Genomic DNA, 26000 nt, shown 5'->3' on the forward strand with positions numbered 1-26000 from the left:
CTCCAGGGCAGACAACAAGACCAGTCTAAGACAATCAACAAAATCTTAGGCTAAATACTAAGATACAACTCCATTCAATGATAGTAAGACAAGGTTTACATGCGTAGCAGTGAACTGCAGGGTATCAAGTGATCGGTTCTGCATACCCTATTTTCAGTCAATGGTGCCCGGGCAAGTTACGATTTTATCGTAATGTTATACTTGAAAGACAGCTCCACCTACACTATTGATCTGGCATGTTACATAGGTATGTTCCCATACTTTTGGGGCCTCAGCAGTCTTAAAGCCTTGGGTGCCCCTGCTGAAGTCTTGTGACTGTTCACTTTTACACACATACTTCTAAAGCTATTCAGTTCACTCTACAGAACAGTAAGATTTAACAGTATGTATATGAGTTTGTGTATACGTATGAACATTTTTATTCCTTGTTATTAATATTCAGTGATGACAATGTTATTGGTATGGGTTAGAATTTAATTCCTTTTGGGTTATAGTGAGCATTTTTAAGGAAGATGTTACACTACTGTTATGCAGACGTAGTGATAATGAATCAGAAGTTGGCACGCTGTCCTCTGAGTCAGGATATTAGGGGGGCATTGTGTACCAGAGGTACTTTCTTTTGGCTTAGCTGCAGATTTGACCATCTGTGGTCATAAAAGATCCTGGGAATATTATTGTAATAACTTAGTTTAGTGACCAAATTTGATTATGAGTAATGGCATTCAGATGAACTTTCCCAAATTATTGCTATTACTTCTTTTATAAAATATGCTTTGTCATGCTGTCATGTTGTCCTATTTATATATGTAATTTTATGAATTTTAGTCTGCTATCAATCATGTTGAAGGTCCAAACAAAACTGTCATTGCAGATTGTTTGCAAAGCCATGGAACGCTCAAATCCCTCGCAAATATTGATTGTTATAACTATGCCTATGTGTATAGGCAGTTCAGACACTGCCTTGAGTTGATCAAAGGTTATTGTCTGCAAACAACAGATGAATGACTTCTTCTGTCCCCCCGTTATACCTCTTGGGCATGAAAGTCACTCATTACACTGTTCTTCCAAATTGCAAAGTCTACAAGCAATCTAAAAAGTGATAAGTTTGGTGATCCACTGGGATCTTATCGATGTTATGAAGCATGCTGAATACATATTAAAATAAAGGTCCTACTGTGCCCTTTGGAGATAAATAATTACTCTTCATTTCTGTTAGAATTTAGGATTGATTTTAAGGTGTTTGACTTGTACACTACATTGAAAAATAGATTTCAATACACTGGAGGAACTGTATTATTTATCTCTTGTTGAATATTTGTAATTCACATGCAGTTGATTCATACTTCTTTTTCTTCTATCACAGCTTAGTACAACACAAACATACCTGATGAATTTTGTAACTCTGTTATTTGATATAGGGATTGTATCAGATGAGACTTAACATAGCATATCCTTTCTAAAATAAGACTGAGAAAAATGTTTAATAACCATCTCAAAATTATTTTTTTTTCTAGTTTATCTTTAAAAATGTAGATAACAAACTGGAGTAGCATTTGATACACATTTAGATCCAGAGACTTCAATTACAGATATTTCCCCCCTCCTTGTGCAACACCAGCCTTATCACCACTGTAAATCAAACCCTTTTGAATTTCTCTGATGGAGACTTGAAGTGACATTTAGAGCTATCACAGGTCTGTCCCATCTAATAGCAATTTAGAAAGCTCCAAGGGGCAGGGATTTTTCAGAAGGCTGATGGATGTAGGTGCCTAAAATAGAAAGGCTTTGCTCTCATTTTTAGGCAACAAAAAAGAAGTAATTATTCCTTTGTATCTTCTGCCAGCGCCCAGTACCTATAATGAGAAAAGTATTTTGTCTGCAGAAAACAACAACAAAACCAACAAAAAACAGCTACAAAAGTGTGAATGAATTGTACAGCTTTACGCTACTTATTGAAAGCCAAAGGCCTGACTTTGCACTTTTGATTGAAAACCAAAGGCCTGAGTCCCAGCAGCTTCTTTTTCAAGCTGGTAAGAGCTAGATGTCTTTCAGAGGCAGTGATGAAAGAGGCTGTAAAAGCAGAAGCCTCATCCATATCTAAGTCAGCCATGGCAGCTATTCACCCTTGGCTGGGTACATTCAGACAATAGACTGCTTGTGACATGGAAAAATTAGGGAAATTATACTACATTCTGGTTTTCATCACGGAAGAGGAGACAGATAAAAGTAAAACCTCACATATAGCTGGCTGGGACAGGGAGCTGAAACCACAGGAATTAAAATGGCAGGAAAATAAGGCTGCTAGAATGAAGCAGTGTGTTTCAGGCACTCATGGGTTTTTCTTAGCCACTGCAGAAAACAGAGTAGGCAAATATCCAGTGGAAAAGCCATTTTCAATGACTTGGAAAAATACTGGGCAAAATGACAGCAAAGGGAAGATGTGACATGGTAACAATATTATGCTGTTGACATGAGTATTTCATTTTCCTATAGGTTTGAAGTTTGAGGAAATGCAAGAAAAATTCGGGGAGGAATTCTTCAATGTCTGCTTTGATGAGAATGAGAGAGTTCTTCGAGCAGTAGGTGGGACCCTTCAAGACTTCTTCAATGGCTTTGATGCTTTGCTGGAGCACATTAGAACTTCATTTGGAAGACAGGCCACCCTGGAATCCCCTTCTTTCCTATGCAAAGAGCTCCCTGATGGCAATCTCATGCTTCATTACTTTCACCCACATCAAATTGTGGGGTTTGCAATGATGGGAATGATAAAGGCAGCAGCAAAGAAGATTTACCGCTTGGAAGTGGAAGTAGAACAGGTCACTAATGACAAGCTATGTTCAGAGGGGACAAACCCAGGTAATTGCAGCTGTTTGACTTTCCTTATCAAAGAACGTGAAAATGCAAATATCACAAAAGCACTTCCACCAGGAACTTCCCAGTCCCCCTTAGACCTGAGGATTAGTATCAGCACCTTCTGCAGAGCATTCCCCTTTCACCTGATGTTTGATCCAAACATGCTTGTTCTTCAGCTTGGAGAAGGTCTAAGGAAGCAGCTCAGATGTGACACTCATAAAACTCTGAAATTCCAGGACTGCTTCGACATAGTTTCTCCTAAGATCAGTGCCACATTTGAACGAGTCCTCCTCAGATTATCTACTCCCTTTGTCATTCGGACCAAACTTGAGGATTCTGGCTCTGAAAGTAAAGACAAGGTAAGAACATTAATTTGGAAGGGCATGTGTATATGTGTGTGAAGGGAGAGGTTATTTGTTCAGAGAGAAGCAGCTCAAGTACTGTGTACTCTGGAAAGCTCACTTATGCTTTCCAAACAGGGCTAAGTGGTATTCCCCAGCAGAGTGAATATTTTCCTAAATTATTTATAAGCTTTGCCTATGAAGTTGTATCAAATCATGACATTGCCATTCAGAAAACTCTGTTTTGTGGACTTACATGGTACAGTTTAAATCAAAAGGGTGAGGAATTTTACAAAATGCCCATATCTAATCCACTCCAGCTATATTATGATAACAATAATAGTTATTAAGCCATTTGCTGGGGAATAGCTTTCACTACATTTTCTGAAAGACTCTAGCTGCAGGGTTCACACTGCTACTTTATTATATCCTGCTTCCCTCTTTGGAAATGCTGCTTTCCTCTCTGTTTCTTCTTATCTCTCACCCTGCTCTCAAGGGAACCAGAGCTGTAAATGGTACCAAGTATCACTTATGCCACTTTTAATGCTTTCCAGTCATTTAAATAAGTATTTGTCCTCCTACTCTGCCTCCTCCCTCAATGCTTTAGAAGAGAGTTACCTAACTAGTGGGCCTTGTGTTGATTTCAATGCATCCCAGGTGAGTTAGATGAAGTCTTCTAGATCTGACCTCCACAAAGACTTGAATGGCATTTGCCTTATTGTGTATCCTTGAATTATGGGAAAACTTTTTTGGTGCAAAGCCAGATTCCAGCTTTACCACCAAAGTACTTTTACTTTGTTCTCACATTGAAAGCCGATGCTTGGGTGCCTTGGAAATATTGCTGTCCATGTGAAAAAATTATTGATTTTCAAGGTTTTAAAGACTAAGTGCCCAAGAATAGTCAATTTTAATCACACTGGACACTGAGACACCTAAATTCTGCCTACGGGTGGCTCATAGGCAATTCAGAAGATGTGGATATGGCTAGAGAGGTTCCACATTTGTTTTGCGGCCTACATTGGGGCAGAGCCAGAATGGCTCCTGTGGTAATTGCATGTTCACTTCTGGTCTCTCTTCAAAATAGAGCACTTCGATCAGCAGTATTTTTTCCGTCTTCTCTTTGGCACTGCTCTTTGGCACCAATAAACAAGTTTCTGCTGCATTTCTCCCTGGAAACATATTCCCCCAAGCGAAGCAAACTAGTGCTTCTCATTTTGTATAAATTGATGTGATTCAACCTGCTTAAAACCGAGGAGTTTATTTTTCAGAATCTGTCCTCAAAATCACCCTAACTTGTAATTACAAAAAGGAAACGTTTGAAAAGTGCAAAAGTGTTGGTTCTGAGCTACCTTTTGGCATGGTAACCTCTTTTGAAAGAAGCTTGCGCCATGCTCCTTCCTCCCCTGAGCCATCCTCTCAGGTGTCTTCTCCTGCCTGTCCCAGCTCTTTGTCAACCTTCTGGTCTCCCACAATCTGCTGTAGATCACTCTGAAGAGGATGGAGAAGGTTTCTGGCAGGATGCATGTCTGTGCTAACTCATAGCTTTCCTAATTGCAAGTAAACAAACAGTTTTATACACCTGTGGCTTGCTCCCAGGAGTGGTGGCAGGGAGTGGAGCTTGCTGGAGGTGGGTTTTAGCAGCAGGCTTAGGAAGCAACTCAGATTTCAAAAGCTTCTGTACCATTGAGCCGTGCTGACTTGAGTTCATCCTTGCATTATTTCCATGTTTTGTACCGTGTGTATTTACAGGCGAGTCATGCATTGAATCAGCAGTGCCACTCAGGAGAGTGACCCTCTCTGTCTTAAAGTCATGTGTAGAGACAATTAAAAGGCAATATCAGTGAAGGAAATCCTTTGTCTACCAGTAGTTATGAGAAAGATTGTGTATTGAACAGTAAGGTGTAAATAAAAATGTTGATAGCAAGGTGCAGAGGACCTGGGGTAAATGTTGGGCTGCAGGCATGGGAATTAATTTGAGAACATCAGTTTAGAGATATTTTCTTCTGAGTCACTTATTTTATAAGTACTTTCCAAAAGTTTCTGTGAGTAGTTATGCAATTAAACAAAGCTCAGTACGTGATGCATTTTGCTAGATACCTTTTTTTTTTTCTTTTTCATTTTTTCCCCAAAATGAGAGGTTGCACAGATTCAGAATGGTCATAATTGCCTTGCTTTCATAGATTTTGAGTGGAATGACATGGCAATACCTCATGCTCAAGTCCTTAATTTTCTCTTGGATAAAAAAAATAAAATAGACTGAGCTTTGGAAACTTCATCCTGTGCTGTTTTCCCAGAGCTCAGGGCACTCAACATTTTAGAACTTTTCAATACTTATTTGGAAGCTGAGTGTTGGACCAGTAGGCCAGTGCTGTAAGCCAGGTCACCATAAAAATCGGCAGTAACTGGTTTAGGTATTTCCCTATTTTTCTGTCACACATTTATTCAGTTCTTACTGGAGTTGCATCCCACTTACAGCTATTTATCTTTTTTAGAAAGTTCTGACTCTCCTCTGACCTCAACAATTCACAGACTTGGTTACTTTAAATACCAGTTGAAGGGATGCAGCCCAGATGACTGCTGCAGTTTTTAAGCTGCTCAGATATGTCAGTAGTTCCTCAAGAAGAAAAAAAATATGTTTCAAAAGGCTTTGTGATGAACACAAGACCTTTCAGCCTCTCTTCAAAGAACTTTTATCTTCATTTCAGTACATAATTTAGATTTTTTTTTCAGGTTTGTAGGGAGAAAAACAGAATAACAAAATAGTTTTCATTTAGTTCTTACTCCAGCTCTGCGTTCAGATGAAAGTAAGTCACAGATCGTGATCTTTCCTTAACTCAGCACCTGGAAGACAAATTAAAAAAAACACACCTGTCCTGACTTTCAGGGTGCTTAGTGCTTGTCTCATGTATACAAAGGGTACTTTGATTCACTGTTATTACACAGAATCGCAGAATGGTTAGGTTGGAAGGGAGGTCATGTGTTACAACCCCCACGGTTTGAACTGCTGAAATAAATGGCTTGGATTGCTAAACCTCTGAGCTATGGCTTGTGAGCTTTTGGGGTGATGGGTTGCGCTTGCTGCTGAGTTGCAAATGCATCTTTGCAGAAGCACGGCCTAAGTTAGTCATTGCAACAAAGAAAGCAACAGCAAGAAGGAAGGCTAGGATTTCATCTGATTCCTAGAGGGTTTTGTAAGCAGTGATTTATAAATCATGAATAAATAGGACAAAGTAAAGATGGCAAATGTTTTCAGGCTTAAAACAGTGACTCCTGCATCTCTTTGTTGTATTCAAAATTTACCCATACATCTTGTTATCAACATTAGTTCACTAAAAAAAAAGTTTTTTTTAGAAACATATTTTATTAAATTTCTGACCAATCAGTACTATTTTCTTTGCTGTCTTCTAGCAGCTGATTCTGGAGAAAATGCAAACTTCTTCCAGCTTAAAAAAAAATCTTAAAAAACAACTTGCAGAATTATGCATGAGAGTTGGGTTTAGCTCCTCAGGGTATTTGATTAATTGTATTGTTTCACTTGTGTAGATGCAATGTTACTCATGGCAAAAAAGTGTTTCTAGTCTTTTAAAGCATGCAACAGCATTTGTCTGACTTTTCACAACAAATATGTTATATTTGGCAAGTGCTCCATTAAGAGACTTTTTTTTTCTGTTGTAAATTTACTGATGTTTTGTTTCATTGTTCACTGTATTCTAATATTATGAGATCAGAATTTTTAGCGCAGTGTCTAAATTCTACTCAGGATTTCACAGAGATATTAAAATGCATCAATATCTCAGCAAAGTTTTATTAATTTTATGTGTCACCAGCTGTTCCGTGGAGCTCTGAACATTTAAAAGATCCCACTGTTGAAGGGACCAAACAGAAAAATGAACTATCCACCTGAAACAGTGTGGACACTATAGCTTTAATTCCAGTTTTCAACACAGTCCATAATCCTGGGTGATAATTCTAATATTTTGATGTTTCTTGGCTGATAATTCAGCCTCCATTATACAATGGGCACATTTAAAGGACATGTGAATAGTGAAAATGTTTATTCTGTAAAATAGTAAGCAATTGTATAAATTTATTAGGTTAGCAGTCTCACTGACTTTACCTGAATTTATCGTAAGTTTGCAAGTAAACACCCTTGTAAGCATGTGGAGAATAACAGAATAAGAACTGAATCATACCAAATAATCCAGAATAAGACAGAATGTGATGGTTTACTTCCTTCCTCAGGTTACTCACACTGATGCTCAGGTTACTCACACTGATGCTTTGTTTTTCCTCTAGATCTTATTTTGCTCAAAATTTGCTGTATGAGCACTTGTGACTGTCTTTAGATCGGGTTTTCTGGTATACATGCAACCCTTTAGATGTATAAGAACTTATGTGATTGGCCTCTGAGGTTTCCATTTTTCTCATGAAACAAAATTCTTATTGTTGTTTGGTATTTATGATATGGTACTTATGACTTGGTATTTACGATATGGTACTTCCCAGGTGCCGAAGGGAGAATTAGGGCCCTGTTGCTCTACTTGCACTAGCATTCTGTTATTTTTCACATTTCACACTAATTTTTACTCACTATCTTTTTGTTTTAAACTGGAGAGCTTCACTTGCATGCAGTCACATTTTCCATGTTATTGTCCCTAAACAACAAGATCACAAATATTGCAGTTTCACCTCTCTAAGGAAACTTGTTCTACACCTCTATTTCTGGGAGCAATCACTTATTGCAACAATTCAAAATACATTTTTGAATTTTTGCCACCTTCCTGCCTAGCCCTCCTTGGGGCCCTCCTGCCGAGCGGCTGGCTGGTACTCACACAAAGCACAGGGGGTGTCTGCACCCAGGTCTCAGACTAACAGTCCTTTTCCGTCTTTCATATAAGGATACCCATTGGCTTTTGATTTACTGTTAGGGCTGCATACTCTTTAATTCAGAGAACTTGTATAAGAATAAAGCTGGCTCATAAAGCTGTGTTACATAAAGTGGCCAGAATTTTTCTGGCAGAATGTTTTCTATTTGAATATGCCATTTTACTAAAATGACAACTTCCCCAGGAATTCAGAAAAATGTTGTTCTGGAAAATAACATTTTTTTTTTGGTGGGTGTATTAGAATATTTTGTTTAATTATTTTAGACTTAAAATAATTTTTATTAGGAAATGTATTTTTTCATTATAAATTATAACACAACTACATTTAAAAAATATGAAACATTGTTTTCGACAAAAGCCATCCTCTGAAAATTATGTATCAGAAGAAGTTCCACATACCATGTATTATTCAGATTTTCAAGAAACACCAACTCTGTAATGATAAAATGTGCAGCAAAATGGAAGCATCAGCTTTTTATAGCTCTACCCATCACGCTGGCTGTCCAAGCAAGCACCTCACCTGTTGTCAGTGGGGAGGAGATGGTTGTGGTAGATGAGCTAGACTGCACCAGCAGGAATTTGTCCCAGTGTACTGATTTAAATAAATTCATAAATAGATAAAAATAAATCAGTCCAGAGCCAAGATTGTAAATATATATCTATATATCCAGAAAGTTAGATTCTAAAATGCATAGATAGACATGCAGTAAATGGCCAAAATTTTTAAAATGTTGATTAACAAAAAACTGTTAATTTTAAAATTTAGGCTGATTCAGTAGAGGTCAGCGGGAATTTCTCCCATTCATTTCCATTGTCCTGTTTAACTATGGAGTAGTTCTAGTCCTTCCACAGTATGAGGAATTGCTGTCTTTAGGTCAAGTATTTCCTTTCAGTCACTCAGCTCTATTTTTGCTACGTGTGATCAGATCAAAAGTCCATCCAGTCCAGCAACCTGACTCTCAGAGTGACTGTCGGATGATGCTTAATGAAAAAAAATAAGAAAAAGTTCAAGCTTGCAACGTTCTTTTCTTTAATACACCCTTCCAGCTTTTAGCTCTCCAGGGATGAAAGCACATCCTACTGCAGTGGCATCCAGACAGTGGTGCCTGATAGCTCTCGCAGGACTACTCCTCCATAATTTTCTTTAGCCCTGTTTGAACCAGGGGAAGTTTATATTGTGGGCTCCCATGGCATCCTGTGGGAGTAAGGTTTGATTTACCAGAAACTGTATGAGGATGAGACCTCTCCGGCTGGTGGCACCAGCCACCTTCAGCCAGGTCAGTGGGGACACTGCATGCTGGAAGTCTACTTGCCCATTGCTTCAGCACAGCACTTTCCTTTTGTGTTTGTTGACCATTAGAAAATGTCTGTAAAAAGTAATACTTTTAAAAATCAGGAAGTACTTTGTCCCCCGTTTTTATATTAAGTGTCTATTCTTTATCTGCTACTGTTTATTTATATTCTGGACCAAGTGGATGAAATGAGCAGTCCTGACATTGGGAGACTAATTTAAACACTACCCCTGCCCCCCTCAATCTTGAACTGTTTTGCTTTTGCTCTATAACAGTGTTTTTCCTCTTCTCCTAATGAAATTCAAATGAAGTCGCCTGAAAGTCATTCTAGCATGAGGGACATCTGTCACTTGTGATCTAGAAATTCTAATTTTTCGCAGAGCTGATTTCTTCACAGTCACTCAGCCTTTGACACTTAGCTCCCATTGCTTTGCAGGCTCCTGGAGCTCTCAGAATCAAATTGCATCTTCACTCTCTTCTGAGGCTAATATCCCACCCGTTTACTTGTCAAAATATGTTTAGACTTTGATGGTTTCCAAGATGAATTGGATTGGCTGTCTTGACAACTACTAGGGACCATGGTGGGTTATGAGAAACAATAGATGACATGACTTTCTTATCTCACTAGCGGCTCTGCATTGGAGAACTTTAATAACACCATGAAAGTGGCCCAGAGTTTTTAATATTTCTTCTTGAATACAGGCCAATGAAAATGTCATTTTAAAAATGTTTTCAGTGATAGGACTGAAGAAGTATAACTATCTAAAGATAAAATTCTCCCTTCTTTCCATTAGCTGAAAACTAAAGAAGCTGGTTGGAAATTATTTCTTGGAGTCAAGAGGCTATTAAACCAATTTGACTCCATAGTGAACTCTTCTCTCTTATGATTTGCATTATTTTTTCGTGATAAGGAAACTACTTTTACATGAAAATGACCATCTTTCTCTAATTGATAGAAAGCTTTTGAATGGGTTTCTAAATTACATAGTGTCATAACTGAAACAAAAAAAAAAATTAATTAATTTTTACATTATATAATCAAAATGCTCAGGCACAACTTCATTTGATTTTCAGGAATGCATTTTTTCTACCTGTTTCTTCTAGTGACTAAAATGAATTATTGGTGATTTACAGCGTATTTTTATCCTTTCTCTCATTTTCTCACATGAGTTCTAGAGTGACTGTGTTTTTCATGGCATCGCAGTCCTCTAATCTGGGTAGGTGTGATGTTAAAAAAAGCAATTTTCCTTGGCATAGTTGAATCAAAGATGTTCAATCACTCCTTACGTTCCTCCATTCTGCCCTGCCAGTTGTAACTGGACAATGTGTGTAGTCAAGCAAAGGCTCCTTTTCCAAGTCTCTTTGCAAAGGCTGAAGTGGCCTTAAAAGAAAGGGGAAAGCTTGATGTCACCTCAGATGAGGACAATGGGATTCCCTTCCTATTTGATCTTCAGTGTGGCTTAATAGTTTTGGACCTGTTTTGCACCATTTGGCTTGGATCCTCAAATCTTATTTTACAAATAGTTGACTCGATGGTCATTTGAGTCCACTGAGTCCATTGAGTCGGACTTGATGATCCTTGTGGGTCCCTTCCAGCTCAGATATTCTGTTATCCTAAATACTTAGTCTTCTGAGTTTGTGTTGTAGTAGACAGCACAAAGTGATTCTAAATACATTAATTTTCTCATGCTCACAGTTCATACATCTTGTCCTGGATTGAGCATGCTTTATTTCCAATGAGGCAAAGGTCTGAAGTGTGGGGACTCCCCACAGAACAGGAACTTCGTGGCTGTTTTGCCAGGCCATGGACCCAAGCAGATTAGGTATCTGGCAGCAAATTACTTTGCATGTGATTTGCACATCTTTTTGATTCCTTTTCCATTCTGGGAATGTAATTGAAAGAGACATCATACATTTTGAGGTGGTAAGATTCAGACTGAAAGGAATGCTACCACGATGTAACACCTAGGTTAGTTTGCATGTTGCCCTACTAAGTACAACTAGCAGTTGTATAAAAGAGTAAGACAATAGTGATTTGCAAAAGTCAGGACTTAAAATGTGACCTGCAGAAGCCAGGTGCTGATTTGCTAATACTTAGATGCAGTGTTGCTCTTATCTTTGAGCAGCGATGGTAACCGTAGTGGATGCAGAGTGGAAGGTAGTGTGATGTGAATTAATTTAACTGGGTCAGGTGTGCTGCCTTTCAGTATTACCAAAAATGTGCGATATTTACCCTGCTCTGTTCTCCTCAGTCTTATAAGGCCAGTGGCTGATGGTCTCAATAACAGAAGATCACCTGTTGCCAGGCAAGCACTCCCTGCCAGCAGTTCTAATCAGCATTTTAGCACACCTTTTGCAGTGATGAGATGATGTGTTGAGGAGCCAGGAGTATTCTCTCAGGAAGGGTAAGCCCTTTACACTGCTGAGGATGGAGTCATCATCCAAATGTGCAGCCCAGCCAGGCAGACCAGTGCTAGGATGCCTGTGGATTTGCTGCTGTGGGAATGTCCATGCATCACATTTGGGTTTCTAGGATGTGGTAAGACAGAAAAGACAGAAGTTATCTCAGTAACCAATGTATTAGATGTAGGAGTTGTAGAAACCACAAAAGTACTGCTTAGAGGGAATACAGGGTTGTGTTGAGGTTTTTCTGCCTGTGCTAGGCTGTCATAAGCAAAAAAAGAATAAAAATAATCCAGAACTCTGTCTTGAGGTTTACTTGATTTTTTTGTAGTTTGTCTCAATCATGTGTTTGTGGATTTTTTTTAGTCTGCTTTTTATAAGCATGCATATTCATCTTCTCTTCATCCAGAAATACCTGATATGGTTTCTTCTAAAACATGTATAACAAAAAAAATCAGTGTAATTTTGGTTAAAGAAAGTGAAATCAGTTAACCTATAAAATAATATGTATCTTGTTTCTGAAGTTAAATGTTGGCTTTTACATGTGAGGATTTAGAGTGAGTATCTGAAAAGAAAATCAAATGTCCTTTGTCCTTTTACCACAGACCCAGGACAGGCATGTGAGATATTCCTAAGACATATTTTTCCCCCTATATTGTTTCAAAACAGAATGAACTTGTTCCTCTTTGTGAGTACAAGCAAATAATAAACATTTATTACTTTCACACCTTGGACAGAGGTAAGCATTTTAAAATTCAGTTTTAGGTGAAGAAGCTTTTAAACATTATGTTGAACACTTTGACCAATACAGTTTCTATCTCCCTTGTGAGAATAATTTATATTATACTTGACACTGTTTCAAAGAGCTGGAATTGATCTGCTTGTTCATGCTGTACAGCAGCTTTTTGGTAAATATTCTCGGCTGTGGGATCACTAGCAGAACAGGGTCTATGCAGCTCTAACAAGAATATACATGTAATTTCATTTTCACTTTTTACATCACCTTTCTTATTCTTTGAAAATTTAAGGATTGAATCCTTTCTCCTTAGTCATAGGTCCAAAGACATTGTACTTATAATGGACTCCTGTAAGCATATGCTTTGATCTTCATAAAAAAGGATTTTAGCAAGTAATTGCTATGTCTTTCCCACAGTATTTTCTTATGAATATGCCAGTGGTTTTAGTAGATTGTTTTTGTGACTGGAGTTGGTAGGATCTGATCATGTCTCAGTATTTCAGTCTAGTACTTCCCTCAGATGTTGAACTGGTAGCTTTAAAATGTCTGTTCTGATGAAAATATAGCTCTAGTGGATCCTCCTTAAGACAGCATAGATATTATTATCAAAGTGTTTAAAAAAGATGGCTTATGTTGACAGGTTACAGAGATAACTGCTCCTGAAAATTCATAAAATAAAAGCTTAAAGTATAAAAATGTTTGGCTTTTGCTGTGTTTGAGAGAATTTGAAGAATGATCCTACATTTGCATGGAGTCTATTAATAAATCTGTTCCTTAAGCAGGTATTTTACTGGGCGAAGAATTCAAGTGGCGACAACTTCAGAGACCTATAATAGTGTCTGTTGAAGGGCCAATATGTCAGTCACTTTTTGAGTGTGACCATCCAGACAATTCCTTACCCACAAAGTGGGTCCATCTGTCAAATCCATGTCTCTGCAATTTAGAGACAAGGATATCATGGGGGGCATTGACAAATGCTTTGCACAAGTCCAGGTAGTCGATGTCAGTTGCTCTTCCCCTATCCACCAATGCTGTAACCCATTGCAGAAGGCCACCAGATCTGTCAGGTATGATCTGCCCTTAGTGAAGCCATGTTGGCTGTCACCAGTCACCTCCTTGTTTTCCATGTGCCTTAGCAGAGTTTCCAGAAGGATCTGCTCCATGATCTTGCTGGGCACAGGGGTGAGGGTGACTGGCCTGTAGTTTCCCAAGTCTTCCTTGTTTCCCTTTTTAAAAAGGGGAGTTATATTTCTTCTCTTCCAGTCAGTGGGAGCTTCACCAACCTGCCACGACTTCTCAGATATGATGGACAGTGGTTTAGCGACTTCCTCTGCCAGTTCCCTCAGGACCACGGATGTATCTCTTCAGGTGCCATGGGCTTGTGCACCTTCAGGTTCCTTAGCTGTCTCAAACCTGATCTTCGCCTACATCATTCTTCAAGTCCCTGCCTTTGCCTTCTAGGGCCCAGGCCATGTGGCTGGAGCTCTTGCTGGTGAAGACTGAGACAAAAAAGTCATTGAGTACCTCAGCCTTCTCCACATCCCAGGTGACTAGGTCTCCTGTTTCCTTCCAGAGAGGGCCCACAATTTTTCTAGTCCTCCTTTCATCACCAGTGTACCTATAGAAGTCTTTTTTGTTGCCTTTGATGTCCCTGGCCAAATTTAATTCTAGCAGGGCTCTGGCTTTCCCAGCCTGTTTCCTGCGTGCTCATTGTCTCTGTATCCCTCCCAGGCTGTCTGTCCTTGCTTCCACTCTCTGTAGGCCTCCTTTTCTGTTTGAGTTTGCCCAGGAGCTCCTTGTTCATCCAGGCAAGCCTTCTCTATATATTTACTTATGTATAAAAGAGCTTATGCTTTTTTTTTTCTTCTTTTTTTTTTTTTTTCCAAAACCCTCAGTGCTTTCTGCTTTGTTGCCTAAAAGCTTCCAGCAGAGGGAATGTTTGAATGGATTACGCCTGGGGATAATTCTCGGCTGCGCTTGCTGTGGCTCTGAGTCATTTGCAGTGCAGGCTTTTGGATGACTCCCTGTTGAAAGTACTTTCTGCCTTCATGGACATTTCACCTGGCAAAAGTCAGGCAAAAGGAGTGGAGAGATCCCCTATTCCGAGTTTTATTATGCCAATTAAAGGAGAGCTACCAAAAAAAAAAAAGAACAGGAGAGTCTGTGCTTATTTCAGCTCCACTGAAACCTAAGGGGAAAAATACTAGTGCTTGGCAAATATTAAAGGAGATACTTGGTATTGAAAGAACTTTTTTTTTCAATGAATTGTATTTGTTTTTTCATTCTAAAGTAAAAAGGTGCTGTAAAATACTGACTATGGCAATGATGTGAGCGCTGTACAGTGTTGTTTAATTTTCACTTGGAAGAAGCATAAAGCATATCATTAAAAGGGCATCAAATTTTCTCGTTCATCTCAGTAGACTGCTGATTCAGTCTGTTTCCTCTTTGCTCATGAAGGCTTCAGATTCAGTTATTGGATAACTTCTGTTCTGTGTCTTGAACATTGAGTTTCTGGCATTTGTTCCTGGGAATATGGGGATAAAATAGCTGAGAATATTTTCTGTCAGCCAAAAATGCAGAACCATCTGAGAGGTTTCCTAGCTATGTTCAGCAGCATCAGAGGGTCCTGAAAGGCTTTCAGAGCCATTTTGGGTGATGGGGAACTCCGCAGAGAATTCTGGGGACATGGGAATAACACTGACAAATCCATAAACAGTATTTAAAAATAGCTGACTTATTTGCTCTGATTGTTTTTTCCCATGGTGTCATATAATCATATATGGGCTCACTGACGGTGGTCAACACACAGGGGTATCATATCGGACTAGCAGGACTGGCAGGATCATCCTGTCAGCCTGCCAGTTGTGCTGTCCGGAAATTCAAATTTGTTTTTAGTAGAATATTCTGTGGAACTACTGTAACAACCACAACAAAATAAACCCTACAAATCATTTAGTGCGTGTTGGTGTAGTGAGGTTTGCCTAAGAGTAAAAAGCAAAGGGAAGTGCCAGCAGATGTGGTTAGGATCTCCTGACTCCGAACTGATAAAATAAATCAAGTTAAAATTCTGATCTAAGTATATTATACTGATACTGTTAGACCAAAATCTGGTAGCTTTGTGTGGGATAAGTAAATTTTTACTTCCTGATTTGTCTTACTGGTTTTCATAAGCCTGGTTTCAATACAATTACTTTGGGAGAAATATTATTTTGAGTAAGGAGACCAAAATACAGTCTTTAATTTGATGTTAAATTGCAGAAAATAAATTTGGTGACTGATCCTACAAATGTATTGAGCATGGAACTCTTTTGGTAACAGAAGCTGTCCATATGGCGTGTTCAGGGAATTAGATTTTTATTTCTAAATAGGAGGCTTTAACTTTGTTAATATTGTATTTTTTTTATTTTCTTTTTTTAGTTTAAAAGAGGTTATCGTAAATAATTTAAAAATTAAAAAACTTCTTTTCCTCTACGAAATTCATTTACCACTTAACAAACTGTGACTTAAACAAACCTATAAGCTTTCTTTTTGCGTGTGTTAATTTGATTGACATTTTAAGATTCATTTCTATAGTTACCGTGGAAGTAGAGTTTGTAGTGTTCATTTTGGGAAATGTCCACAAAATACCAATGAATTGACAATAAGAAATGACTAACACATTGTTTTCTACCTATGACAAAGTACAGCTCTTCAAAATTATGAGGTAAATGATTGATACCCCCTCGAATGTTTATTTCTGGATGTGTTTTCAGCTTCAAATTGCTATTTGTAGGGCAGCCAAATCCTAGTCTCCTTTCACTGGCAGGATTTACAGTGAAATCATCAAATGCTGGTCTGAGTAACCACTGGGTCAGAATGAAAATTTTGTGTGGAGTCAATGAGAATTTGACCAAGAAATGACTAAGAAAATGAGACAGATCCAAGATATTTTAATCAAAGTAGTTACTTTTTGTTTGTTTGTTTGCTAATATTATCTTAATGCAAATATTCATATCTCATTTTACAAAATAATTTTTAAAGTGCTTGTTTAACTTTGAAAATATACACAGAATTAACCTGCAATCTGTCAAGGGAAGCAGACATTGAGCGAGGAGTCTGAGTTCATGAAATGACAATATCTTGCAGAACGTTTGATCTGTTGCCACAGATAAAAATGTCCTTTACAAAATCTGCAGTGACCAAAGCTCTTGATATTAAATCTTCATTCAAAGAAGGTATTGATATGGGGATAGTCTTGCTGGGTGAAACTTTAATGCCCTTTCCTCTTGTGTATTGAACTTTGTGTTGTAAGTGGTGTCCAGAAAGGGCATAAGTAACTCCAAAATACCCTGCGGGGTGTTTTCTGGAAAATGTGGATGAGCTCGACCTCTAGCCTGGTCCGGCCTGGCCAGCGGTGAACAAGGAGCCAAGTCACTGCTGCTAGTGCTACTCGATGCCCAAGCCTTGCTGGTGCCAAGGGCTATTTGTGGCTGAGCAGTGCTGCAGCTTTCCCCTGCAGTGGGACAAGCCTGTGCAGTGTCAGCAGGAAAGCAACCTCCCAAGGGTCCCTGGGGCATGTAAATTATCCAAAATTCTCCCACAGCATGATCTGCTGGTTTAGAGTTAATGCCTTTACAAAAGTTTTGCTGCCTCCACACTGATTACAGAGAAAGGGATGTTGTAGATCTGGATGAACTCTTTTTTTTCTCATCAGACAGCTCCGTTTCAGAGCTCAGCCTTCTTTGGTATCTCAGCTGAGTGAGGACCACTGCTGCCTGCCTAAATCTTGCAGCAGCATTGTTGCTTTCTCCAATTATTACACAAATGCTTCTGTTCAGCTCTGCCAGTCCCAGCCTTATTGCAGCTGAGCATTGCTGAAGGAAATCAGTCATCTTCTGTATGAGCAAATAGCTAACTCTACTTCCCTTCAAAAGACAGAGCCGTGATGGAGAATAACTATATGTTGTATTCTTATAAATGACTGTATTAATTAGTAAATGATCTGGCTATATGTGAAACAAACAGCACATCTGTCTTGTGCCCTGATGGGACCATGCGCCCTCCTTCTCACCCCTTCTTGTGCTCTCCTCACCTGCACGACCACCTCTGCAGACCAGGATACTGACTTTTACTCTTCTTTTGCCATCTGCTCTCCAAATCTAGTCCATCACAACCCCATTTCTAGGTCCGCAGCTGGACTGTGGAGGTCAGACCACATAATCACTGACTGTGTGTTGGCTAGAGAGCTGGGCACTGACAGGAAACGTTCAGAGGCTCTGTGAAGCAATTGTTTGTAGTCTTAATCGTGAGATGCTCCTTGGCATGATTTTGGCTACTGCCAGTTAATAATCTCCCAAACTTTTCCTGGGTGAGGGTCAGGAGTTAGCGTGGGCAGGGGACATTTCCCAGGAGGACTCTGCATGTGACCAGTCTGTTTGGAAAGGTGAATGAGTTCAGTCGTGTGGATCCAGGAGCTCCTGCAGAAACACCTGGAAAGACTGGGACCAGCAGCCCACACTCAGCTCCTGCAGATGCAAGAGGCAACCTGCTGCTCTGCAGGCAGGTTTGTGCAGGCAGGGATGTCTTTTCCATATACCTGCCTCTCTGCAGGTGTGCTGCTCTGTGCCCCTGCACTGTACCCACTGAAGACAGCTGACACAATCTGTTACCGTCTATCCTAGACATCACTTTTAGCTACTGCACTGTCATTGCTTGATGCTCGCACTCAGGAGTCTCAGCTCTTCAGTCATGTTAGTGTGGTATCGGAAAATGATTGTTCTGTGGCAGCGAGTCATCTGAATTAATGAACACACCGCTGTAAATTTGTACCTCCTTGTAAAGTCTTCACAATAGCAGATACCGAGGAGGCTTCTTTAAGCATGGGCATTTTCCTGCTTTGGGTCCTTTTCTGAAAGGTGACTGCAGTGTGACACTTTTCCTGGCTGGGCAATATTCAGACACGTGTCAGAAATAGCTACCTGCCAGATTAGAGACAGCCTCCTGCTTCCTTCTGTTAATTGCTTTCTATGGTGTATTATTACAGCAAACGTTAGTGGTTGCTGTTGAAACAGAGCTTTTGCACATGACTAGGGAAGCAGAAGGATTACATGCAGAGGAAAAGCAGATTTCATTTTTTAAGAAGCTGAAATGTTATTAACATTTTTAGGGTGTCTTCATGTGTTTGTGTATTGCAGACGCTGAACTGAAAATTGTACAGATGATCAGTATTCGATAATTTATTGTAGAGTTAAAAAAAAAGTTAATGATCCCTGCATATATTAAAAAGCATACGAGATTTACTTTAAAAGAAGTGCTGTATGATTCATAAAAAAAAAAAAATGCCTTGGGAGTTCAAAGCTTAACACATCTTTTCCCATGTAATTCTACAAGTGTTTGTATTTGTAGGGAGTAATCCACCTAAAGGCTTCCTGGTGCTTTCCCATTCGAGTGAGAGAAAACGAACAGAAATAAGTCATTCTGCTGAGCAGTGGGTTATAAAGCACTTCCAGTAAACCTATCCTCCCTTTAGCAGAAGTAAGAATGAGAAATGAGTTTAATTTTTATGTTTATTTGCTTTAAAGAAATGTATCAATAAAGGATATTTGCCAATCTTCTACCGCGGATCTGTGAGGAGAGCCTAATAAGATAACTCTCTGCTCTTGTTCATGAAAATGATCTAGATTTAAAATAACCTCTCCCAGAGGAATGGATGGAGGAGGATTGTTTTAAACTGGGATCAGAAACAGCCTGAAAAGTTTATCTGAGTGCCCTAGTTACTGGGACCCATTTACTGTGAATAGGTTTGTTACAGAAATATTTTTTTAAAACAAAGGGATTTGGGTAGAGCTAAAACGCTGTAGGAAACAAATGAGCTCTGACACAGGCAAACAAGAGGCTCAGATAGCCAAACAGAATCTGGTACTTGACATGGCACTTGAAGAAAAAATTGATGCAAGCTATCATCAATTGTAATTGATGCAGGTGATCTTCATAGGTAGCAAAGTCCTGTCTCCACTAATTGAGCAGGATTTGTGCAAATGACTTCAAAGGAAGCAGCATTGTTTCTAAGGCATTCAGTAAGATGATTACAGACAAAAATGCATTGCTTCAAGTAGTCTGCTGCTGGAACGAAAGAAACACTGATCTATAACGCAGAAAGTCAAACTGTAATTCAGAAAGTCTGAGTTTCTGTTACCTTGCATTTTGTTTAAGAGATAAAGGACAGTTATTTAATAGCCTTTCTTATCTGCTCTGCACGGGAGTCTGAAAAGAAAAGGTGGAGAAACATAAATACATTTTTTGCTCACACGGTGTAATGCTGTTGATGCCCTATCAATGTACTTATCTTTAAGAGTACCAGAGCGCTTGATTTTCTTTATAATTTATCATTGAAGGGTTTGCATTTTCTACTTTTAAAATGTCTGCTAAGTAAATAGGAACACATCACCAAAGTCATACAGCACACGTGATTATATCACCGTTGATATTTGGAAATTCAGATTTTTTAAACTTTTTTTCTTTTCCTGATTGAAGAATTTATAAATCATATTAATATAATATTTGAAAATTGTATTTTGGTTGATGTAAAGTATGGCATATGGCCGTGTTTACTTTTAGAAAAAAACATAATATCTGCAATCAGTGTTTATACTATACCCTTTAGGTAATCGTAACATGTGTACACCACAACACCGTGCACCTTCTGCAGATATTCTGATAATGCATGAACAAACTGTACACTGGACTCTGAGACCACAAACATTATTAAACATGCTTATATTAGGAAATGCACTGATAGAGATGGTGTGAGTTCACATTGCAGGGATGTGTAGTGTAGCCATGTCCTGTTTAGACATTTGCTAACAATTATTTTTGAAGTGTTTCCCTGTCAGTGTTAAATGAAAAAATTCCTGTGCTATCTTGCTAAATAGAATCCTATTTATTTCCTATATATTTAGAACATGAAAAGCCATTTGAGATGTACTTCACTGTAAGTATTCTTTAGATAAAATAGAATATTACATACCAGTAATTTAGATTTTTGTTCAGGATGGTAGACCTTGAAGGAAGCACTCTTGAAATCTAGAATTGCACTTGAAGTTTCATCATTAGCTGGCATACAAGGCCGGTTTGTATTGATATTGGTATTCACTGGCAAATTTCCCTAATGCTTTTACAAGGTGGGTTTAATTAGAAACATAAAATGTTTTCTTCTCTGTTATTTTTTTAAAATATGAATCTCTTGACTCGTATATGCTATTTAGCATACTATTTTATTGTAGAATGAAGTTCTTGATAGAATTATGTGTATGTCACTAACTGGCTGTTTATATTATACACTGCACCACACTAAATAGAGTGGAGCTTTTATAAGTTTATTTTCAAATCTAAATCACGATATAAACAAATATTACTTATGTGAAAAACAAAAAGCCAAAAAAACCTATCCTGAGCCTTTTTATATCAATTCTGACATCTTTTGAGCAAGGACTGGTGAAAGAAGAGCTCTAGCCCTTTGGGACAGCCCATGGTCTGTAAGGCATCAGGTGTGGGGATTTGTTGAGACTTCAACAGCACTTCAGTCCTCATGGCTGCAGGCACCTGTTAGTGCATCACAAATTAGAAAGCTGAGCCTTGTGAAGGAGATTTTTTTTTTTTTACTTTCTTATGTCCATACTACAGGTCTGACATAAGTTGCCTTGTCGTGCTGTGTATCTTAGAAGTTTCACTGACCCCTTAGGTAAAAATTCATTGATGCAGTTTTTCTCATATAACTTACGACTGGAGTGAAGTTATAACATTTAATATTTTATGTGTTTGGTCAGTTAGGATGTGGCAGTCCAACTGTTGTTTGTATATTAAAGGACTCTTTCACAAAGAAGTTAAGCTATAGTAATAAATATGTTACTGGGATGATGTGTTTGGCCATTTCAGAAATCCAATAAGAACAAAATGTTTGCTTTGTTTTGGTATGACATTGTTGGCTAAATACAACATCACGTGATAAGCCATGCTATGTGTTGACATAAGGCCAAGCCAGCAGTCCTGATATCATTTTCACAGTCCAAACCATTTATAGTTTGTTCTCAGATCCAGTTAACAAAGACCTTGAACTGAATCAATTTGCTGGGACAATAGAAAACCCTCCCAGTAAAAATTCTTAACAATATCTATTAACACATTAAACACGGTAAGGTTTATATATATATATATATATATAACCTGTAAGACTCAAAGGACAAACAACAATTGGAAAAAAAAAACAACAAAAACCCAAACCAACCAAACCAACCCCCCCCAAAACAACAACAAAGAAACAAACAAACAAACAACCCAGAGATGTTGTAAGACACTGATAGACCTAAGAAGCACAAGTGTAAAGCAATACCACATAAAGAAGCACTTCAGCCGAAGACAGACGTGGCAGTGGCTGAATGCGTTTTATAAAAGTGGCTGCTGTTCAGAGTCATTCTTTAGAATTTAATCTGTCAAAAGAAAAGACAGTAGAAAACTAAATAAAAATGCATAATAAAATTGTATCTAAAGTTTTCAAAATCCCAAGCAGAAACAGTCTCTGTATATTGCATTTTCAGGTTTGTCTGCAAGGGCAAGCCTTTAAAAGCTGAAACACCATCTGAAATCATGATCAGCATAGCAATATTCTATTCTGTGTTCTTGCATGAATATTTGGTCTAGTGTGAGGAACTAATGATGTGGAGTGGCACAGACATATGTGCATCCTTTTTTTGTCCCCTTAACAATTTAGTTCTTAATCCGCTGTCTAGATTTATCCAGTCTAGATTTATCATTTATGTAGATAAACTATTATCTTAACCCATGCTTATCTCATCTTGCATTTTTCTCACAGTATCATTGATTTTGAAAGGGATGAAGAAAGTGAGGAAACAAATAACTTTTTTTGTTCATGGATTAAAGTAGCTCAGCTTTCAATTTGCACCGAGAATGCGAAGGGCGTGGGCTAATCCCAGCTATTTGCAGGCTTTATGGGCAGGGACCTGCTGAGACAGCCTCTAACAGTTCCTCCTCAGGGGGGTCTGTGTTGTTCTCACAGTGAGGTTGAGTCTTAGAAGCATGAAACAAAATTCTGCTTGTAGACATTACCAGGGTAAGTCTGAAGTGCTGGGACTGAAGGCACTCCTTTAATTCTTTGTTCAAGTTGAATTGATTTAATGAAATACAGAATATTTTTGAATCATAATTAATGACTGCATGGAGCATGATCCATTTCAGACAGAGTGCAAAGGAACAAATAAAATGTAGCATAAAATTATGAACTTCATATTCAACAGAGAAAAAAACATAATATGGATTTTTATTGTTTGAGGCAGCATCATCTTTCTTCTCTGTGTTTATATAACACAACAAACACCAGTGTAAAGCACCACTGTTTCTTAGGCACACTGAAGAGTTAAAAAAAAAAAAAACAAAAAAAAACTTAATGGATTAAACCACATATTTACTAGAATCAAGGAAGTTATCATCCATAGATTTTGTTCAGAATTTCCATCTTCATACCAAAATTTACCAACACTAGCAGTGTAAGCTGGTTCTTGACTGCTGGTATCAGCAAGTGACATTCTGGGGTGCTAAGTGAAACCATTTTCATGGGGAATGCCCATCAGGATGGTGGTACTCTGCTGACATGCCTACTCATTTGGATTTCATTTTATTACATTTGTGACTGCATTTGAATCTGTCTTCAAAAGAGTATTTATGACTCTGTCATACCCCCATTTCAGGAGCTATATAGTCTGGCCACATTTTTTTTTTTTTAAAAAGGTCTCACTTTTCCTGGCTTTGAATTTTAGGATACTACATTGTTCTTTGAAATTTCAGTTGAAGTAGAAGAGTTTTCCCTTTCTTCTTTCCAGGCGATAAAACACTCAGCACCCTTTTGATGGAAATCTTTATGATTTAAATTGCATTTCTGGTTTTAGTAAGGTTAACGTGTTTCCCCTTTTAAGGGATTTTTTTTTTTTCATAATTAGAAGTAATAATACTTCCTTTTAAAATCTGGAGTTTTGGTTTAAATTTTCTCCGTAGCAGATAGGTGACTGATGGGACACCTTGGAGACATTAGCTGCTTTTCAGATCAGCTCTGTCTAGTAAAATGGGTATTAGTCCCACTTGTACTTAACAAAGCTGTAATTTGGAGAGAGTAAATTAGTTGCTCAGAGCTATGAGGTGAGTAAGTAACATATCTAAGAGACTGTAGTATTATGTTCAGCTCATTTCTTTATCCTTTGGCTATATTCAGCTATTTTAGTACCTTTATTTAGTCTTCCTATTATACCAATCTGTAATTTACTCCTTCTCCAGTGTTCCAGGTGTTTTAGTTTTCTATTTGATCCTCTATAAAAATTCTGTTTCTTCAATACTTCTGACTTTGATAAAATGTTTTTTTTTTTTCATTTTATGTTTACTGTTTTTCATTATAATTTCAGTAACAGTGCATATTTTTAGGAACTCAAAGGGTCCAATTTCCTGTGACTGCAGACAACTTTTTCATAAAATGATCAAGTGACATTTTAAATCAGTTAGATTTTATTCTACCAGCCGTTTTCCTATTTGCAAGACTTTTCCAATACTTTATGCCCCTGACAGTCGGAGATGTTTTTTAATTTCCTGTTTACATGTATTTGTTGTTAGCTTGCATGCATTTATTGTTGTGCAGAGAGTGTTGAAGGTACTCCTAACCCACAGTAATCTAGATCCTGATGGCTAGGGAACTCTCTTAGGAGATATGAAATATGAATGGCCATGCCGTAGGCAGAGGAAGATTTCATTAATGTAAAATATTGTCAGATGATAAATGAGACCAATGGGGATGTTTTCTTTTTTTTGCCTTATGTTTAATCGTAGCTTATTCTTTACTGTTTTTATATCACAACTCATTAAGCCTCTGGAAAGCTCAAAGCTTTGAGAATGACATACACAGAAATTGAGTATCACTGCGTGAGTTTGCCGTTCTAGATGGTTTGCTTTAAGCATGTGACTGATTGTGTTGTTTCTTTGGCTGCTACTGCAATGTTTTTTAAAAGCCACATTCCATACATAGATTTTATTTTTTTTTACTAGGAATTAGCTTAAAAATTTTTACTCTGACATTTAAGTCAGTGATATTCAGGGTAGCTCAAAAGCAAAGAAATTTGATTTGACGTGCTCTATATACAGGCTGAAAATCTCAGTTTGGATTTGAGGTGTAACTATCTACAAAATATAAGGCTTGGAATAGACCCATTTTAAAAAACAAAGAATAATTAAAATAAGTCTTTGTGATTAAAACTAATTCCATATTTACAGTCTGAAGAACACATCTTTGATTTCGTATTGATTTTATAACAGTATGACTCTGCTCATTTCAGAGCAATTACTCTGTTTTGCATAAAATGTACATAATACAAAGATCAAGCCTTTAATGTAGGTCTTACTACTGTGTCAGAAAATATTGCTGACTGAAAGTCACATAACTTTTGTTTTGATGTTTCCAAGGAAACACAGCTTGCTTCCACTGCCAGTTGGTTTCACCATGTGTGGAAGATCTGTATTTTTCTCATTGTGTACTCCTCTGGATTGCTTTAAAATTTCCCTCTGTGATGACTGCATATTTCACTCTGCATCTGCAACGTCTTTGCATTGAATTGAACCACGCTTTCATTCTAATCTTGATTTGCCTGTGTATTGGGCACCCTGTGGTGCTGTCTTCCAGTCATAGTACATTGTAGCTGATTTTACATTTCAGGGCTTTTTATTTTATTTATTTATTTTCCCCACTAAATGCTTCCATCACTCAGGCTCTTTTGCTCCTACTTGCTTCTGCAAAATGGTTCCTATGGTGATACTGCTAATTATCTTTCTGCGTGCCTTGCATTGCCCTCTGTCATCTTTGCCTTCAGAAGATAAGGTGGTATCACAACATCCCATCCACAATTCTTTCGTAATAAGGCTAAACTAACTTTTTTTGGTGTATATATATATTTTTTATGGAGCATTATTTGTGCATTTCATTTTTTATGTAAGAAGGGTCTTAACTAAATGGCAGTATGCATGAATTTTCAGTTCCTGTTCAGTTTCTGTTTCTCTGCCCATATTTCTTCACCTCTGTAGAACTTGGTTTGGTTACTGCTCTCTGCCTGCAGCGCCTGACACTTCTGGCACAAGAGGCACACTCCACAAGCCATGCTCTTAACTCTAAAATGTTTTTGAGGCTTTATTACAATTTGAGTAAATGCTTCTTGTTTGTGAATATTGTATTCATACATATTTATATTACTTTAGGGACCATAGTAAAAAGGTACAAGGATCAGTTGCATGATGCCATGAATCAGCTTCATAAAAATATTTCCACAAGGCTGCTAGTATTGATTTGTAGGGCATACACTATGCTAACTTGACAGTTCACCTGAATACTGCTACTGTTTGGGAAACGTCAAGTAACTTGGACAACTTGCGCTGGGAATGATACCTTAGAATCACTGAAAGGTAAAAC

At 38.0% G+C, this 26000-nt stretch overlaps 1 protein-coding gene across 1 annotated transcript in view; it reads left to right on the plus strand.

The window, feature by feature from the left end:
* The window catches only part of GUCY1A2 (guanylate cyclase 1 soluble subunit alpha 2), a 173746-nt gene that overhangs the window by 32409 nt on the left and 115337 nt on the right, over positions 1-26000 (plus strand). The window contains exon 4 of the mRNA XM_080593301.1: positions 2494-3212. Coding sequence (XP_080449427.1) covers positions 2494-3212 — 719 coding nt within the window. The remainder of the gene's footprint in view (positions 1-2493; positions 3213-26000) is intronic.

The sequence above is a fragment of the Anser brachyrhynchus genome (assembly GCF_964034855.1).
Source record: "Anser brachyrhynchus genome assembly, chromosome: 1".
In the NCBI taxonomy this organism is placed as follows: domain Eukaryota; kingdom Metazoa; phylum Chordata; class Aves; order Anseriformes; family Anatidae; genus Anser; species Anser brachyrhynchus.